Source organism: Anolis sagrei, chromosome X, assembly GCF_037176765.1.
Source record: "Anolis sagrei isolate rAnoSag1 chromosome X, rAnoSag1.mat, whole genome shotgun sequence".
Lineage (NCBI taxonomy): Eukaryota > Metazoa > Chordata > Lepidosauria > Squamata > Dactyloidae > Anolis > Anolis sagrei.
The window spans coordinates 37,893,026-37,907,979 of record NC_090034.1 but is presented as its reverse complement, the minus strand read 5'-3'; the positions used below and the strand labels follow the sequence as shown (position 1 = coordinate 37,907,979).

Below are 14,954 nucleotides of genomic sequence, written 5' to 3'. Positions count from 1 at the left end.
CAGAATATCTAAGGCAAAAAATCCCACCACTGAATAAAATCCCATATTATCCGTTTTGAACTGGAATATATGGCAGTGTGGACTCTGATAACCCACTTCAAAACAGATATTGTGGGATTTTCTGCCTTGATATTCTGGGATATAGGGCTATGTGGAAGGGCCTGGGTTAGTCGTATCCACACTGCCATATATTCCAATTCAAAGCAGATATGGTAGGATTTTGGCGTGGAAGGAGCCTGAGAGCTCTTCCACAGCCATATAACCCAGGATAGCAAGGCACGAAATCCCACAATATCTGCTTTGAACTGGATTGTCTGAGTCCACACTGCCAAATAACCCAGTTCACAGCAGATATTTTGGATTTCCTGCCTTGAGATTCTGAGTTAAATGACTGGTTGGAAACGGCTTGAGTCTTCACGGCCACCAGAGAGAAAGGACGGGGGAGAGCGGCCCTTTCTTCCACCCAGGCGGAGAGCGCCTCCTTGCCTTCGGCTGGACTGCCTGCCTGCCTGCCTGTGGCCCCGTCCACACAGCAGGAGAAAATCCCCCAATCTCTGCTTTGAAGTGGGCTATGTGGCAGTGTGGACTCCAATAACCCAGTTCAAAGCAGATACTGTGGGATTCCCTGCCTTGATATTCTGGGTGAGATGGCCGAGTGGAAAAGCCCTGCGAGCGAGCGAGCGAGTGAGCGCGGCGAGAAAGAGGCGCGAAGAGCCGGGCTCTCCCTCTCCTCCTCCTCCGCCTTCCGAGGCAGCCACGTGACACGGAGCCCGCCCCTCCCCCCGCCCTGTTTGCCCGTTTGTGAGCGCGCGCGGGCCTCTGTGACGTCAGGCCTGCGTGGCCCCCGCGCGCACGCCCCGCCCCCTTTCCCCCTTCTTTTTTACGGCTATTTGAACCCTCGCGCTTCCGCCATCTTCCTCAGCCGTCCGCCCAGCTCGCGGAGGGAGACAAGAGAGAGAGCCAAGAGCGAGCGGAGTGAGAAAGAAAACCGCCCCGGGAAGGTAACTCTGGGGCAGGAGAGGCGGGAGGCCGAGGGGGAGCGAGCCGGGGAGGCCCTCGCAGGCTGCGGAGGCGCCTCAGGGCAGCGCTAGGCGGGCAGGCGAGCGGGAGAGGCGCCGGCTGAGGCCCGCCAGGAGGGTGCGTGTCTCGCTCTGGAGATTCCCGCGCGGCGGTGGCCGTTGGGGCGGCGGTTGGCGGGGGAGGGAGGGGGAGGGGCGGCCGCGCCTCAGTCTCGGTCCCCCGCGGGAAGTGCCCGCCAGGAGGAGGCGGATCTCCGCGGAGAAGCAGTCAGGCACCGGGCGGATCCCACCTGAGGGATCTGCCGGCAAACAACGTACGTGGGTGGTACTTCTCCGTCTCCCTCAGAGAGAGCTCTGCCCCAAGGCCGTCTCTTGCCTCGTTTCTGAGGCGATCACAATGGCTCGCCTTGTCCCTCCGGCGTATTGTTTGCAAGCGCTGCCTTACGCCCCTCGATTGTGCTGAGCCATTCCGGGCCCGGGGGGAGGGGGGGGGAAGAAGAGAGGCGAGGCCAGGCTAGGCGAGGCTTGTTTGGGGGGGGGGCGCCATTGGCCGCTCCGGCTGCCACTTCCTGCCTCGCGCCCCGGATGCAGAGGCCGCCACGCGCCTTTTGGGGAGCTCGGGCGAATAGGGCCTTCCTCACCGATCACGCCTCTTGCCTTCCTTCCTTCCTTCTTCCCTCCCTCCCTCGCTCCTCTTCCTCTCCAGACGCAGCATGGCCGCCCCGCAAGGAGAACCCCAAGTCCAGTTTAAGGTAAGCAGCCTCTGAGCCCTCTTTCCCCCAATAGATTCTTTACTAAAAAGAAAAGCAGTTTCCCCACCCCACAACTTTTTCCCCTGTTTGGTGGGGCGGGAGGATCCCTGTGGCGCGTGGCTTCCTTTGTTCGCCTAGGAATCCGCAGGAACCCCACGCGCACAGTTTGACATCTAATTTGTAACTCCCTTCCACACAGCTGTATAAAATCCACATTGAGTTGGATTATCTGATGTTTATTTATGTCCCACTTTTTCTCTCCATACTGAGGGTCCTTCCACACAGCCCTATATCCCAGAATATCAGGGCAGAAAATCCTATAATATCTTCTTTGAACTGGGTTATCTGAGTCCACACTCCGATACTATGGGATTTTCCGCCTTGGTATTCTGGGATTTAGGGCTGTGTGGAAGGACCCCCAGTTCAAAGCAAATATTGTGGAATTTTCTGCCTTGATCTTCTTCTGGGCTATAGGGCTATGTGGAAGGGGCTCTCAAAGCGGCTCACAACTAAAAGCACTGCAGCACAACTTCAAATATACAAGTATTAAAACCAGTATAAAACATCATTAACCACATACAAAATCACAGCAGTCCCCCCCCCCCCTTGATGATCTTTACAAACCTTTAAAAGCCTACCTGAATGAAAATGTTGGATTTTGCTATCTGAAGGACAGCAGGGAGGATGGGGCCATTCTAGTTTTCCCAGGGCAGAGAGTTCCAGAGTCTACTGCGGCAGTTTGGACTCACATAACCAAGTTCCAAGTGGATATTGTGGGTTATCAGCCTTGATAGTCTGGGGGCTCTTTCACATAGCTCTTTATCTCAGAATACCAAGGCAGAAAATCCTACAGTATCGGAGTGTGGACTCAGATAACCCAGTTCAAAGCAGATATTGTGGATTTTCTGCCTTGATCTTGATTATAGGGTTGTGTGGAAGGGCCCTGGGTTATATGGCTGTGTGGAAGAGCCCTAAATGTGTTAAGGATCCGAAGAATTTAACTTTTAGGTAACCGAAGGCAACATTGTGCTTTTGGACTTCATGGCTGTCTGGTTTGATTTTTATTGGTAGTGTGATATATATTTGTAACCCACTATGTTCTCTTCCACACAGCTGAATAAAATCCCACATTATTGGCTTTGAACTGTATTATATGGCAGTGTGGATTCATAATCCAGTTCAAAGCAGATATTGTGGAATTTTCTGCCTTGATATACATCACCATCATTTAATAACTTATTAATCACCCTCCATCCGAGAATGCTCCAGGCGATTTACAGCTAAATTACAAAAGATAAAATACATACATACAAAAATTAAAAATCAGCAGAGATCGAATGCTCTAGTAAAAAGCCAGGTCTTAAGTGTGAGAGTAAAAGGCCCTAAGTCACGCATGGCTCTCATGTAGGGCGGCATATTCTGGGTTATATTCTGGGTTATATGGCTGTGTGGAAGGGCCCTAAGCAACATGGTTTTTGTTCCTGGGCTATAAATGTCATTTCCTAATTGGTTCTATCATAAAAGCATGGGCAAAGTGCATTGAACTTCAAAATCGTTTTGGCGGGACATCCTGCTATAGCACATTTTGCTATAGTCTTTTAATGACTAGCCTATAGTCTTGGCTGATTCAGCCTAGCTTATGGCAGCCACAAAAATGACTTTCTGGAGTAGAACAACTGCTTTCAAAGTAAGGACCGCACAACTAATACGGGAAATAACACTTTCAAACCAGAAACAGAAAATGTTTCAAATTTTGTTACATTGTGTTATTTCAAACAATGAGATGGTGATTTTAAATTACAAGTTTATTAGTTTACATTATTTGTAACGTTTTTGTCCTGTTTTTCCTCCATTGAGCTGAATGTGCCACATATATGGCAGCCCTTTCTCCCCCTATTATATCCAAATATTATGTTACTCAACTCAAATTAAAGGTGTATTGAGGTTTGAAAGTAGTGGGCTTACAAACCTACCATGCTGACACTGTGAAGTTCAGTTTCATCTGAAAAGCCATTGAGTATAACTTCAAAACCCTTAGAATGAAATATAAAGAAAACTAGCAAAAAAGCTTTACAGGCAGTCTCTGAGTTACAAACATCCGACTTACAAATGCCTCCTAGTTAAGAACGGGGGTGAGACAACAACAAGTGAGAGAAATCTACCCCCAGGAAGAGAAATTCACTCCTGAAAGCATTATAGGGAAGAGATGTCCTACAAATCATTGTTTCCACAACAAGCCACTTTTTTCAAAATCTAATTATCACAGGGACAGAAAGTGAGGTGAAGTCTTCTGAACAGGGGCACAGAGAGCAAAGGAAACCACATGTGTGTTCACTCTCCCTTATGCCATCAAAAGCTAATATATACATACATGTATGTACTGTTTGTATGTATTTGGCTGTAGTTACACTCAAAAATGTTCCTGTTTCAACTTGCAAACAAATTCAACTTAAGAACAGACCTACAAAACCTATCTTGTTTGTAACTTGGACTGCCTGCATAATAATAATAATATACCTGGATGTGTGTTTCTTCCCCCACAAATGAACGAATTGATGCAATGCTTTTGACAGGAAATAAAAAAAACCCTGATCAAAACCAAAGCAGTGTACTCCTGTATTTCACCTTCCCTTTTGAGTAGATTGAATATGGTTGAATTGATTTAGTTGTCTTGGCCATTTTTAACTTGAATGGCAATTTGAATTTGACACCATATAGAGCAACAGTACACTGACCAAGGAAATGTTTCCATTAATCTGGGAGATGCATGTGGCTAGAAAACGATCTTAGCATAGGATGGATTTTTCAAAACGTCAATTTCTGAAATTGCTTTTCAACAGCTTGTTTTGGTTGGTGATGGTGGTACTGGTAAAACAACATTTGTGAAGCGCCACTTGACTGGTGAATTTGAGAAGAAATATGTAGGTATGTTGATCTTGGTATTTAAAGTCTTCAAAGAACTCTATTTCATATTATCATATATATGAAATACGTTGGCTTTTTATTCCAGACGTTTAGATGATGTTCTAGGAATTTGTGTCTGGCCTGTCAAAATAAAATCCTAACCTTCAGGAGTCTGTCAATCTGTACATTCCTGTGTAGTATCGTCTATTTTTAGGAGTTTAGAGCTTTGAATATTATATAATTCTATTTCCAAAGGCTTCAGATTCTCAAATTGGGGTTTATAGTCTAGTAAGGTGGGGGGTGGGTGGGTGGGTAGAAAACAAGACCAGGTGAGGAAAATGTTTGAGGAAGCCTTTAAGTAATACACAGTAAGGGCATCTTAATATGTTGTGAATAAAATGAAACTAGCCAAGTCTATGTGAAAATGGCATATGAATATTAGATTTTTCTTTTAAAAAATAAAGGTCAGATAGGTGTGTTTTTACACTTATTGGTGTTCCAGTTGATTACGCCATTTTTCATGCAGCCCACCAACCAATATTTTATGTAATTCCAGCTACTCTGGGTGTTGAAGTCCATCCTCTGGTGTTCCATACTAACAGAGGTCCGATTAAATTTAATGTGTGGGACACAGCTGGGCAAGAAAAATTTGGAGGTCTGCGAGATGGCTATTACATCCAAGGTAAGTTGTCTGAAGTGCTGTTTTGCAAAAAAACAAAAACAAAAAAAAACCAGCCATATGTTGGCTATCCAGGGGTACCAAATGTCTAACTCAATTGCTCCGAAGTGTAATTGTCAGCCAATTTCAGAATCATCTGCCAAGACTTAGAACTGGGATCGCATCAATGTTATGTGTCTTGGATTTAAGAAAGTTTTGAAGTGACAGTGTGCTGAATATAAACATAGGTTCATGGAGCAAATTCAAATATTGTGGAAGTTAAAATAGTGAGTTCTTAAAATGCAACAGTGGTAAAAGTTTTATGGCATTTGTGAAGTAACACAGCATGGGTTGTTGAATCTTCTTCTGTATCAAAAACTGAACTTGACAGTTGTACATTATGAGTTGTATTGACAATACCTCCAAAACATTTATCTTTCAGCTCAATGTGCCATCATAATGTTTGATGTAACATCAAGAGTTACATACAAGAACGTACCCAATTGGCATAGAGATCTGGTACGGGTGTGTGAGAACATCCCCATAGTTTTGTGTGGCAACAAAGTGGATATCAAGGACAGAAAAGTCAAAGCAAAATCGATTGTTTTTCACCGGAAGAAGAATTTGCAGGTGAGAGAATAGAATTTTCTTTAAAATAGAAGAGGTGAGCAAGAAGATGGTTGTCACCTTCTTTGGCTGAAGTAAATACTTTTCCTCATTGGTTTCTAATTCCAGAATATATCACATTTCTTCCATGTACTGTTTAAAAATTGTTCACATTCATATACTGTGGATATTGAAGACTGCAATGTGGGGGCAGAATTCAATAAATAATATTGTAAACCTGTTTTTTCTGAATTTCTAAGGGCCCTTCCACACAGCCATATAATCCAGAATACCAAGGCAGAATAACCCACAATATCTGCTTTGAAGTGGGTTATTTGAGTCCTCGCTGCCATATATCCCAGTTCAAAGCAGATAATGTGGGATTTTATTCAGCTGTGTGGAAGGAGGCCTGAGATAATTACTGTTCATACAGTTTAATTCCTAAAGTATTATCTATATAAATAAAAATGTAATGTTCGTTTGTGGGATTAACATAACTCAAAAACCACTGAACGAATTGCCACCAAATTTGGCCACAAGACACCTATTAACCCCAGGAGTGACCATCCCTCAAAAAATTGAGTTTGTCATTTGGGAATTGTAGTTGCTGGAATTTAAAGTTCACCTACAATCAAAGAGCATTCTGAACTCCACTAACGATGGAATTGAACCAAACGTGACACACAGGACTCCCATAACCAACAGAAAATACTGGAAGGGTTTGGTGGGCATTGACGTTGGAGTTTGGGAGTTGTAGTACACTGACATCCAGAGTGCACTGTGGACTCAAACAATGATGGATCTGGACCAAACTTGGCACAAATATTCCATATGCTCAACTAGGAACAGAGATGGGAGAAATAGACCTTGACATTTGGGAGTTATAGTTACTGGAATTTATAGTTCACCTACAATCAAAGAGCATTCTGACCCCCATGAACAATAGAATTGGGGAAAACTTCCCACACAAAATTCCTATGACCAATAGAAAATACTTAAGGCCACCCAGTCTAACTTCGTTCACCAGAGCAAGAAAACGGGGCAAGAAATACTGTTTACCCACAAGCATAAAGAAATTACATATATTAGAAACCAGCATTTTCACATTACTTTATTTTCCAGATCACCAGTCTGGGCCACAGCAACGTGTGGCAGGGGATGGCTAGTCCATAATAAATGTAGAATGAATTTTCTGGTGGAATCATGAAAGAAATTGTGTGGCACAAGCAGACTCAGTTGCAACAAAAACAATTCAAGAAATATGGTAAAATGATATACGATCTGTGTGCCTGTCTACCTGTGGCTACACAAGCAATTTCTAAAAGTTTTCTTAGGCAAGGATTCCTCAGAGCAGTTCTGCCAGTTCCTTCCTCTGAAATAGAGCCTACAGGAACCAAATACTTGTTAGCAGCCTCCCATCCATGTACTGTTCAGGGCCAACCCTGCTTAGCTTCCAAGATCAGTCTTTAGGACAGTGGTTCTTAACCTGTGGGTCCCCAGATGTTTTGGCCTTCAACTCCCGGAAATCCTAACAGCTGATAAACAGATTTCTGGGAGTTGCAGACCAAAACACCTGGAGACCCACAGGTTGAGAACCACTGCTTTAGGAGAATGTGGATGCAGATATCTTAATTGGGGAATCCAGGTCAGTAAGTAGATCTATGTGTGAATATCACATTTTATATCTAAGGATGAGACCTCATATCTGGACTGATTTGCAGTTAAGAAAGCCTCATACCATAATCAAACTTCTGCTTTTGAAAGTGTTGGAAAACTTACCGTTATTTTACCGACAGATTTCTCTTTGCTTTTGCCTCCTCTCTTCTGTAGTATTATGATATTTCAGCCAAGAGTAACTACAACTTTGAGAAGCCTTTTCTCTGGCTGGCAAGAAAACTGATTGGAGATCCCAATTTGGAATTTGTTGCCATGCCTGCTTTGGCACCACCTGAAGTTGTTATGGATCCAGCACTGGCAGCACAATATGAGCAGGATTTACAGGTATAGAGCTCATAAAGTATCTGGCATAGCTATCTGTTGGCTGCTATGGTTCCTTCAGTGTTACTAAGACTTTCCTTTTCTCTTTTTTAGATTGCTCAGACCACTGCACTGCCAGATGAAGATGATGACCTGTAAGATAGTGAAGCTGGAGCCCAGCATCAGAAGTCTAGTTTTATAGGCAACTGTTCTGTCATGTCAGTGGTGCAGCGTGTTTGCCACTTTATTATTCTAGCTGAGCATAACATGTGCTTTAATCTTTGGGATGCTGAAAAGAGAGAATGGGCTTTGGAGTGAATGTGGCAGTTTAAATAAAATTCCTTGATTTTGGACCTGCATATTTAGCTGTTTTGGACTGCAACTTGATCCTTATTTGAGTTACAAATCTATTGCAGTCACGGCACAGTATTCAGTGGTAAAACCTGTTTGTTACTGTCATTCCCATTCCTTTTCGTTTAGATCATAATAAAGTTGTGTTTCAAATATCCAAGGAAGTGTCTTTATAATTCAGTATTGGGTTTTTTTGGAACGTATAAAGTCTGCGCCTAACTTGGAAGAGGAGTTTTTAAAAACCCTCTTAATCCTAAATGAGTTATGAACCTAGTGAAGCTAAATTCACACCAAAAAAGCTGCTGTAATTGGATGTAAGCTGGTTGTCTTATGCTAAAGTGATTTCCTCTGGCATAGAGGAAACAATTCTCACATAGGTCTTAATTTAGTATGCTTGTGTGGCAGTTCAGTCTACAGATAGTAGTACTATCATAGACAATTCACTTTTTGACCTATAATTTTCCTGGAGTTGAGTTAAATGCTAGAGACAAAAATATCAACAGAGGATAAAGCATGAAAATGGACAAAATCTGGCTACTAATATTTAAAAAACTCTAAAATTATAACAGTAAAGAACAAAACCCAAACACAGATAAGAAACAATCAGGAACACCTAATCACCTCTCAACAAAGGATTCTCCCAGGCAGTAACAAGCCACACCTAAAAACTGTCAGGCCATCAAATACTAATCAAGGTAGCCAACTAATATTCACAACAACCTTGAACAGACAAGGTTTCTCCCACCCTGGACTTTCCACAGATATATTTCCAACAGACCTCACTACCTCTGAGGATGCCTGCCATAGATGCAGGAGAAACGTCAGGAGAGAATGCTTCTAGAACATGGCCATACAACCCGAAAAACCTACAACAACCACAAAAACACCTGTTAGAAGTATTATTGTTTTTCAGTTACTTAACCGATCTGGTTAACTGAAAAAAACCAGTTGGTTTAAACCCATGTTTTTGTTTTGGTCTTTTTTCAATTTATAAGCAGACCAAACATGCAGTACTAAAGGTTTGAGAAATGGGACTTCCTGTAACAATTAGACAAGTTATCTCATAGTGTTCGAACAGCTGGTGTTCTGTGGGTGTTCATGCCATGGCAATGTTAAGTGTTAGGAAGTTGCTCTTGCTTTTTCATGTATTTATATCCCAATTTTTCTCAAAACTTCCTGAAAATTCTGAGTAATCTTTAAAGAAATGCAACTATGGCACATGTCACTGGTGTATCTGGCGTGGTACATTAACTTTAACTAAAAAATACTGGTTTCCGCAGAAACTTGGACCTCAGGGTTCAAGGTTGAGAACTCCTGTCCACCCGAGGTGTGGACCTATGTCTTCATGTGGAGTGTAACCCTATCCACTGTACAAGTTACATTCTTGTGCCCTAATCCAAATTTCGCCGACCAGGAGTACCTTTGTCTTGCCTGGGTGTCTTTAGTGTACCAGTAGTATCCATTCTCATCCTTTAGACAATCTCTCAATGGTTTCATGTAGATATTGAATAGCATGTGGACAATTTCAACAGAAAGGAAGAAACCATGAAAATGAACAAAATCTTGCTACCAGTATTTAAAAAAACTGTAAAATCATAACAGTAAATAAAGAACAACACTCAAAAACGGGGATTCCAGACAGGAAACAATCAGGGCCAAGTAACACCTCCAAACAAAGGATTCCCCCAGGTATCAGCAGCCACGCTTTGAAGCTGCACGGCCATTCAGTACTAATCAAGGTGGCCAACTGCAACATTCCCACCTGCCTCAAGAAGACAAGAATTCTTTCTTCCACCCTGGACATCATTCCACAAATATATAAACCCCACTTGCCTAGTTTCCAACAGACGGATGCCTGCCATAGATGTGGGTGAAATATCAGGACAGAATGCGTCTGTAACGGCCATACAGCCCAGAAAGCAAACAACAACCCAGTGATTCCTGCCATTAAAGTTTTTGACAATACATAAAACACATGAACATTGCAAAAACACTACAGATATACATATTAAAATTATTGCTATGAGATTCATATTAAAATACACAAAATAGAGATTAAACACAGGACACACATTTAAAATTCATGCTTAAAGGCTGTCTGGGTAGGCCTGCCAGAAGAGATAGGTCTTTATACAATTTTTAAATTCCAACAGCTCATTTAGCTATCCTTATATAGTTCATAAATATAGTATTTATGAGCCATATAGCTGTATATACCTTGTGTAGATACTGAGCATGCTTTGTCCTCATGAGGTAATTTATGTTCCCCAGTCTGGGTGCAGTGCTCTGTCTCTTGCTTGTCAATTTAAGATTATCCTTATTAGTGCGTAAATTGGTTTTTTCAACCTTTCTGATTTATTTACTAGCTATCCCCTGCCACGCGTTGCTGTGGCCCAGTCTTGTGATCTGGAAAATAAAGTAATGAGAAAGTGTTGGTTTCTAATATATGTAATTTCTTTATGCTTGTGGGTAAACAGTATTTGATTACTTTTTCTTGCCCTGGTGAAGGGAGTTTTACTGGATGGCCTTAAGTATTTTCTGTTGGTCTTGGGAGTTCTGTGTGGGAAGTTTGCCCCAATTCAGTCATTGGTGGAGTTCAGAATGCTCTTTGATTGTAGGTGAACTATAAATCCCAGCAACTACTACTCCCAAATGTCAAGGTCTATTTCCCCCAAACTCCATCTATGTTCGTATTTGGGCATATGGAATATTCGTGCCAAGTTTGGTCCAGATCCATCATTGCTTGAGTCCACAGTGCACTCTGGATGTAGGTGAACCACAACTCCCAAACTCAATGCCCACCAAATCTTTCTAGTGTATAATAATAATAATAATAATAATAATAATAATAATAATACTTTATTTATACCCCGCTACCATCTCTCCAAGGGACTCGGTGCGGCTTACATGAGGCCGAGCCCGAATACAACAGTACAAGCAATTAAAATAAAAACATAGACAATAAAATATGCAACATTAGCAATAAGGCAACACACAATTAAAAACAGTGGGAAGGCCAAATGTAAAGTTAAAATTGTTTGTTGGTCATGAGAGTCCTGTGTGCCACGTTTGGTTCAATTCTATTATTGATGGAGTTCAAAATGCTCTTTGATTGTAGGTGAACTATAAATCCCAGCAACTACAACTCCCAAATGACAAAATCAATTTTTTTGAGTGATGGTCTCTCCTTGGGTTCGTAGGTGTCTTGTGGCCAAATTTGGTAGCAATTCGTCCAGTGGTTTTTGAGTTATGTTAATCCCACAAATGAACATTACATTTTTATTTATATAGATTTGCTTCATTTATACCCCACCTTTCTCAAAGTGGGGGGACTCAAGGTGGCTTACAACTCCGGCAAGATTCAATGGCGCTTAAAACATAACCATAAAACATATTCCACCTTGGCAACATTTTGTTTCCAAAGCATGACAAGAAGCAGTTGAGTGTCAGAATAGTAGTAAATGTTGGCGTGAAGCCCCAAACGGCAGTCTGAAAAAGTGAATTATATTATGATATACACATGGGTAGGTGTATGCATCAATATGTAACACATGAACACACAGAATATACAGCAACATATTGTTTCTGTGCATACGGCCTGTGAGGACTGCAAGTAAGCTCAGGGAAGTTTAGAGAGGAGACGGTACCTGTGCCAATGAAATCTTGGGTCTTCAGCTCATGAGATCTGGCTCAGCCACACTGATTTGTCTGGAATTTCAACCATTTAACTTCACCATTCAGGATATGACCGCAAGGGTAAAAAACTGTCTCTAACTATAGCTCCAGGAGCCCCCGGTGGCACAGTGGGTTAAACCGCTGGCTCCTGGAGCTATAGTTAGAGACAGCGGGAGTTCACACCGCTTCCCGGATTCAAACCTGCTGATCGAAAAGTTGCAGGTTTGAATCCGGGAAGCGGTGTGAACTCCCGCTGTTACACCAGCTTCTGCCAACCTAGCAGTTTGAAAACATGCAAATGTGAGTAGATCAATAGGTATTGCTCCAGCAGGAAGGTAATGGTGCTCCATGCAGTCATGCTGGCCACATGACCTTGGAGGTGTCTATGGACAACGCCAGCTCATCGGCTTAGAAACGGAGATGAACACCAACCCCCAGAGTGGACACAACTGGACTTAATGTCAGGGGAAAACCTTTACCTACCTTTTCTATAGCTCCATTAATTTACAAAAGGTGTAATTATATCCCCCTACCCTATTATTCCTGGGTTCAACCCCGTCCAAATACCTTATCATGTATTTCTGAGGTTTCTACAGGTATAATTCTACATGGTTTGGGTCCTGGTTACCTAAAGGATCGCCTTTTTCCATACAATCCGCCCCACAGACTTTGGTCTTCTGGGGGGGCATCTGCTCCAACCAGCTAGAACCCAAATGGCAACTACCACTCAGAGGATCTTTTCCTTGGCTGCCCCACGAATGTGGAACGACCTGCAGGAAAAACTCGCACAGCCAAATGAGTTGTCGGAATTTAAAAACCATGTAAAGACTTATCTCTTTTGGCCGGCCTACCAAGACAGTCTTCAAACATGAATTTTAAATGTCCTTTGTTTGATCTCTGTTTTGTGTTTCAGTATGTATTTTGTAGAATACATTTTGGTCTGTAATTTGTATGGAGGTACCTTTTAGTGTGTATTTGTAGTTTTTTTGCTATGTTTACGGATTTTAGTTGTTTCGTAACCCGCCTCGAGCCATGAGAAGAGGCGGGTAAGAAATAAAATAATAATAACCCAATACAACAGCTAGCAGATTGATCTTGTTTGCTGTGGACTCATCTTGGTGTATTTCAAATTATTATTGTTATTATTATTATTATTATTATTATTATTATTATTATTATCTCTTGACAAATTTTTGGAATTCAAAACATTTCCCTTGGCTGATCTTCCCATCTGAAAATTATAGTAGTGTCTGTGTGAACAGGCATCTTATTCCTGCCACAGTGCAGCCTACGTTTGGTACACTGCAGCTAAATTTTTTTGGAATTGCCTTATGCAGAATATTGTCAGTCACTGAGATTCCCCACGCGGTGGTGCTGTTTCTCCATGCAACTTCTAGCCTGCCTTGTCACTCCAGTGTAGCCCTTTTTAAATTTAACTTGGGTCATTGTTGTTTTAGCAGCCACGCTGGGTGGCTTAGAACATGAAGAAAAAAACCCTCAAAGCCCTTACTTTATTAAGGTGCACTGCCTAGTACCATATCTACTACTGGAGTATTAGACATGGCACAGATATGCTGATGAGCTTTAGCGGGGGGAGGGGGGGCGCTTTGGGGGCTTCAGTCCCCCCCCCCCCGAAATTCTCATGATGGTCTGCGAAAAGGCCTTACTGGTACATTATTTAAACTGTTATGTTTATTCATATCATGATCTGATCACCATGCTCAATATATCTCATACGCATGGGAGTATTGGGGTAACGATACAAAAGGTTTGCTAGGGTAGACCCTCTTTCACTCAGACTCAGCCCCCCCCCCCCCCCCCAAATCAAAATCCTGGCTACGGGCCTGGATGAGTGCAAATGTCCAGTTCCCTGCCAAACAAAGATACGGATCTCAGGAAACAAAGGTGTGAGACTCAAGCTGGTTCTAGGGTGTTCACTGTAATCATCTGTACAGCAATACCACTTTCTTCCATGCTACAGGTAATCCCCAGGTTATGAACAAAGGCTCTGTTTGTGCTTAAGTTTAATTTATATGTAAGTCAGAAAAGGGTGTTTTTTTTTTAGTGTAACTCCAACCAAATACATAAGTAAAGGTAAGGTAAAGGTTTCCCCTGACATTAAGTCCAGTCGTGTCCGACTCTGGGGTGTGGTGCTCATCTCCATTTCTAAGCCGAAGAGCCACCATTGTCCATAGATACCTCCAAGGTGATGTGGCCAGCATGACTACATGTAGCGCCGTTACCTTCCCACCGGAGCAGTACCTATTGATCTACTCACATATTGCATGTTTTCAAACTGCTAGGTTGGCAGAAGCTGGAGCTGACAGCAGAATCTTACGCCGCTCCCTGGATTCGAACCTGCGACCTTTCAGTCAACAAATTTAGCAGCTCAGTGGTTTAACCCACTGAGCCACTGGGGGCTCCAACCAAATACATACTATATACATATATATTACCACACTTTTATCCTGCCCTTTTCAGCCTGAGGGCAACTCAGGGCCGCGAACAAACTGGCAGCAATTAGATGCCGAGCACACATAAATACATCATTTAAAACAGGTCAAATCACACAATAAAATCCATAATACAACAGTTTAAAACTATAAAAAATCAATGACTTTGGAGTTAAAATCCATGTCCATTTGCATTGTTAAGCCATTCCATATTCGTTCACAATACTGAGCTGTCTGGTTACAATGAGGCTCCAAAAGTTTGCTCTTTTCCTAAAGGTCAGGAGGGAAGGGGCTGATCTAATACCCCAGGGAGTTCCAGTTGAGGGGCCACCACTGAGAAGGCCCTGTCTCCTGTCTCTGCCAAATGCGCCTGTGCGGCAGGCGGGACCAAGAGCAGGGCCTCCTCAGATTATCTTAAATTCCTGGAAGGTAAGGGGAGACACGTTCGGAAAGGTAAGTTGGGCCGGAACCATTTAGGGCTTTATAGGCTACCCTCACTTTGAATTGCGCCTGGTAGCAAACTGGGAGCCAGTGGAGCTAGTGCAAGAGTGGATTTGTG

The 14,954-nt window shown here is 42.7% G+C and overlaps 2 protein-coding genes across 2 annotated transcripts in view; one reads left to right on the top strand and one right to left on the bottom strand.

Annotated features, from left to right (window-relative positions):
* STX2 (syntaxin 2) overlaps positions 1-1,495 on the bottom strand; it is a 55,074-nt gene extending 53,579 nt beyond the window's left edge. Inside the window, exon 1 of the mRNA XM_067473208.1 lies at positions 1,338-1,495. The gene's annotated coding sequence lies outside the window, so the exon portion shown is untranslated. The remainder of the gene's footprint in view (positions 1-1,337) is intronic.
* RAN (RAN, member RAS oncogene family) lies at positions 877-8,427 on the top strand. Its single transcript, XM_060785635.2, has 7 exons — positions 877-1,001; positions 1,726-1,771; positions 4,612-4,696; positions 5,232-5,357; positions 5,776-5,963; positions 7,770-7,940; positions 8,031-8,427. The coding sequence occupies exons 2-7, from the start codon at positions 1,733-1,735 to the stop codon at positions 8,073-8,075; spliced, it is 654 nt and encodes a 217-aa protein (XP_060641618.1). The 5' UTR covers positions 877-1,001; positions 1,726-1,732; the 3' UTR covers positions 8,076-8,427.
* Positions 8,428-14,954: the final 6,527 nt, after the last annotated feature.